Source organism: Penaeus chinensis, chromosome 27, assembly GCF_019202785.1.
Source record: "Penaeus chinensis breed Huanghai No. 1 chromosome 27, ASM1920278v2, whole genome shotgun sequence".
Classification (NCBI taxonomy): domain Eukaryota; kingdom Metazoa; phylum Arthropoda; class Malacostraca; order Decapoda; family Penaeidae; genus Penaeus; species Penaeus chinensis.
In genome coordinates this window covers 9389490-9394489 of record NC_061845.1, presented here as the reverse complement: position 1 = coordinate 9394489, position 5000 = coordinate 9389490, and the positions used below count along the sequence as shown (strand labels likewise).

At 45.3% G+C, this 5000-nt stretch overlaps 1 protein-coding gene across 4 annotated transcripts in view; it reads left to right on the top strand.

Annotated features, from left to right (window-relative positions):
* LOC125039784 overlaps nt 1-5000 on the top strand; it is a 106061-nt gene that overhangs the window by 83329 nt on the left and 17732 nt on the right. For all 4 annotated transcript variants that reach the window (XM_047634050.1, XM_047634049.1, XM_047634047.1 and 1 more), the window contains exons 6-7: nt 1-66; nt 222-959. The exon at nt 1-66 is cut by the window's left edge and continues 156 nt beyond it. In XM_047634050.1, coding sequence (XP_047490006.1) covers nt 1-66; nt 222-959 — 804 coding nt within the window. The remainder of the gene's footprint in view (nt 67-221; nt 960-5000) is intronic.

The window sequence follows — 5000 nt, the reverse complement described above, 5'->3', positions numbered from 1 at the left end:
CCACTTCGTTCCCCAAGAAGCAGTGCTATTGTCAGCAGGGACGATTCGGACCTAAGTGCTCGAAAGGTGAGCTCTCCTTCCCCGCTTTTTTTTTTTTTGCGAATTGGAGTCACTCTTCTTAACTGAGTGTGTTTTTTCTTTGTTTCTTTGTTTGATAATTAGTTATAGAACTATATATATATTTTTTTTTTTATTCACTTGGTACTTTGTGTGTTCCCCAGCTTCTTTGGTCACCAACCGAGGTCAGATCAACCTGGGATCCTACAACAAGAGGGAACTTAGTGATAAGCTGTCCCTGCACTGGAAAGTCCTGCGTTCAGAGGGAGAAATTGAGATCGTGCTCGTCAATAAAGGCAACTCGTACGTCGCTTTGGGCTGGAGGCCTCAGGATGCGACCAAGACGTGCCAGCAGTTCCCTTACATACACGGCACTGTGAAGGAAGGTGCCTCATGGGCCCAGTCAGAACCGGAGCCAGAGGCGGAAGCTGAACCTGAAGCTGAACCAAAGGCTGAAGCTGAACCGGAAGCTGAAGCCGAACCGGAAGCTGAAGCTGAACCCAAGGCTGAAGCTGAGCCAGAAGCTGAAGCCGAACCGGAAGCTGAAGCTGAAGCCGAACCGAAAGCTGAAGCTGAAGCTGAAGCTGAACCGGAGGCAGAGGCAGAACCAGAGGCAGAAGCAGAGCCAGAGGCTGAGGCTGAACCAGAACCTAAAACACCGTCCAAATATGAGGCTCATGCAGAACCTGAGGCAGAACCAGAGGCTGAAGCTGAACCGGAGGCTGAGGCAGAACCAGAAGCTGAAGCAGAGGCAGAGCCAGAAGCTGAAGCTGAAGCTGAACCAGAGGCTGAGGCAGAAGCTGAAGCTGAGCCAGAGGCTGAGGCCGAACCAGAGGCTGAGGCCGAGCCAGAGCCAGACACAAAAGCAGAGACCACGAGGAAGCCCACACTCAGCCTGGCTGGTATGTTGACATTGCTTAGTACTTCTTTTCGGTTTCAGGTTAGAATTTTAATAAAGGTCAAGGTTCTCAACTCCGAAGTTGCACTCCACAGACTTTTATGCAGCCATTTGGCAAATATTGCACCGATTTTAACTTCTAGAGGGTTTTTAGAATGGGACTTGGGAAAACTAGTTGCAAATGATTACTACTGGTGATGGGTAGCTCACAAAGACTGACCTTTTCGTTAATGCTTGACATTTTTTCCTGAAGTTAACTACACTTCACATATATTTAAGTATTTCATTAATTTTTGATAGCAGGTAGCAGGTGTTGGTTCTCTGTTCTGAATAAACACAAACTTGTCTAGGTAAATATGTGACAAACTGAGGTGTTGATCGTCCTGGTTTCATACTGTGATCTCTAAATGTTAATACACTTTAAACAGCCACTTCACCAACTGTCATGGTGGAAGCAGCAACGCCTCCTGTTGCTGTGGCAAATGAGTCTGTTGAAGGTGCAGAAAACACAAGCCTCCCCGCCATTACAACTCGCGACTCGTTGCCTGTAATGTCAACTTCATCTGTGTTTTCGAATTCTTATATGTTCACTAACACCCACAGTATCACCTCTCCCTCTAGTCCATTCCCCAATTCAGTTCCCACCGTCGGTGCTTCCCAAGCAGTAGACACAGTCACTCTCAGTACACCAGTCTCCCAACCATCTGTGGTCACAGTCACTCCCTCACGGTCACAAACCAAACAGCCTGTTGTCACCACTCCCCCAACATCATCACCTCTTCTTTCCACCACAACTTCACCGTCCCTGACAGACTCGACTAGATTTGTACCTCAGTTGAGGATAGGTTCAGGGACCAGGTCCTCAGACAACACAGCAAAGACCACGACTCAGTCTAATGTCACTGTCACATATGAAACGAGTCCTGACGAGGTTTCTATGAATATGACTTCTCCCACAAGTGATCTTTCTTTAATAAAACCCTTTTCAGACCGGTCAGATTCGACTTTGGATTCTGTACCGTCTACTGTGTCCACCCAACAATCATTAAATACAACTTCCAACCTGACTGCCCCCCCATCTTTGTCTGCAAATGCTGAGACATCTGACTCTTCTTTGACAACAACTACATTACCTAACCTGCCATCTTTGATAACCACTGTGAGACTTAATCAAGTTTTGACAACCAATACAGTGCCTAATCAACCGCCTTTGATATCTACAGTATTTAACCAGTTACCCATGACTACACCTTTGACCACAGCTACAGAGCCTAACCAGTCAACTCTGACAACAGCTGCAGCTACTAACCAATCTTCTGTGACAAAAACTACAGTATCAAACCAATCACCGGTGACAAGTACCTTACCTAAGAAGGTATCTTTGACAGCAACCGAAATATCTAATCAACCAACTGTGACTGACCGACCATCTGTGGTAACTACAATGCCTAGCCAACTACCAGTGACTACTACATTGCCTGTGGAAACATCAATGACTACTGCAGTGTTAAACCAGACACCTGTGACCTTTACAGTATCAGACCAGCTACCTGTGACTACTACAGCATCTGACCAGCCACCTGTGACTACTACATCATCTGACCAGCCACCTGTGACTACTACAGCATCTGACCAGCCACCTGTGATTATTACAATGTCTAATCAGTCATCTGCGACCACTTCATTGTCCGACCAGCCACCTGTAGCTACTACAGTGTCTAACCAGTCATCTGTGACTACTACAATGCCTGACCAACCACTTGTGAATACTTCCCTGTCTGACCAGTTGCCTGTTACCACTGCAGTGCCTAACCAACCATCTTTGACTTCAAATCCTTTTGTGACTGAGTTACCTTTAACAATAACACTGTCTAACCAAGCACCTCTGACTACAAACCCCACATTGTCTAACCAAGCACCTCTGACTACAAACCCCACATTGTCTAACCAAGCACCTCTGACTACAAACCCCACATTGTCTAACCAACCATCATTTAGTCTCACCCCCACTGTATCTGTCCAGTCATCATCTTCCACCATGTCTAACCAACCACCTGTGTCTGCAGCTTCCAACATGTCGGATGAGCCATCTGTGAGCACAAGCACAGATCCGCCATCTCTCGAGCCAGACATGGCTTCTCCTCCTCCTCCTCCTCTTTCACCTCAGACCTTAACCACTGCCACTTCCTCACCGCTGCTCTCTATCAAACCCACTCCCAAGGCTGTTCCCCAACCGTCTGTGACCCCAGACTCGTCTCTGTCCCTTTCACAACCGCCTTTGGAGCGAGAGACTTCCACTCTTCCCCCACGATCGCCGGTGACCTCGGGGTCATCCACGCTCGTTCCACAACCCTCCATCCCTACTACAGCAGCACCACTACCCTCCAGTATGCCTGTTGCAACTGACAGGCCTGTAGTAACTGAGGCCCCAGTGACTGTCACAGGTATTAGCACTGCCCAGACCATGTTAGACACAACCAGGGCCATTCTTGATGTTCGTGTCACATCTGCAAATGACACTTTAGCTAGCACTACATCTGTGTCAACTGCCACAACCACAGCTAAGCAAACCACCACAACCACCACATTGATGGCGAGGACGACGACTCCGACTCCCGAAGTAGCCACTACCACCACCACCGCCAGGCCCACTACGAAGACCACTGCGCCGAGAACCACTACCACCACTACTACGACTACTGCGCCAACAACAACTACAACTGCAACTACCACTCTGCCAACAACCACCACAACAACCACGCTGCCGACTACTACTACAATGCCACCGACAACAACCACAACTACCACTACTACAACCACTACAACAACAACGACCCCTACGACCACCACCACGACCCCAACGACCACCACCACGACCCCAACGACCACCACCACGACCCCAACGACCACCACCACGACCCCAACGACCACCACCCCGACCAGAAGGCCAACCAGAAGGCGGAGAATTAGTGAGTTAACGCTGCGAGTCGTGCCTGTGGAGACCTGCATCCCAAGTTGTTATTTGCTGCACAGTTTTGTGTTTGATAAGCTAGTTTTATTTGTTTGTTATAATGCACCCGTTTTGCTTTTGTTTTTGTTTTAATTATTGGAGTCTGATAATATTTGTACACCTTTTGATTGTTTGCATTTGTCTGCATCTTATGCGTCATGTAATATTATTTTTTTCTTTTTTCTTTTACAGACTTCTTTTCATATGTTAAATGATATGTACTGCCATATATAAAGACTCTTGACAACGACATGCTTTTAGACCAAGGCCGGATTATCCTATAAGCTAGTATAGGCTGCAGCCTAGGGCCCCTCAAGATTTTGAAATATATATATATTTTTTAAATTAGTACATTTTAATATTTTGCATTGCTGAATAATTCATTTAAAAAGTGGCCCCTTATTTGAGATCAGGGGCCCCAGTGGCTCCGTCTGAAGGGGCCCCATAATTTCATTAGCCAAAAGGTCATAATCCGGCCCTGTTTTATGCCAAGTTGACAGGGAAATGACTAAATAATTAGGAGGTTGAGAAAGAAATAGAAATACTAGTAGAGATAGAGAGAGAAAAAGAGAGAGAAAGAGAAAGCGTATAGTGATGTATTCTGTTTTTTTAATGTTATTATTTCAGTAAAAAAAAAAAAAAATCATGTTATAGTGGTGATAGGCAGGTGAAACGATGACATTGAGGTTTGTCTTAGATAAGTGTATTTAATGATAATAGTTGTAAAAGTGAAGTCAGTTCGGGTCAGTAAATACTACGATTGTGATTTTTTATTTATTTGATTTTATCTTAAGGAATAGAAGAATTTTTTTGAAGTAGCTAAGGTATGAAAGACAGGATAAAATAAAGAAGTATTATGATTAGCAGATAGTGTGATGAAGTATTTCCAGTGCTGAAGAGAAATGCAGTAGGATGTGAAATGAAGGATATGGGTTATAGAAAATGTTTCAGGGAATCTTTATAGGCATTAGTATGTATAGGGGATGCCCCACTATGTAATGAGTTGTTATTTATGCCAGAAATTTTACATACAAA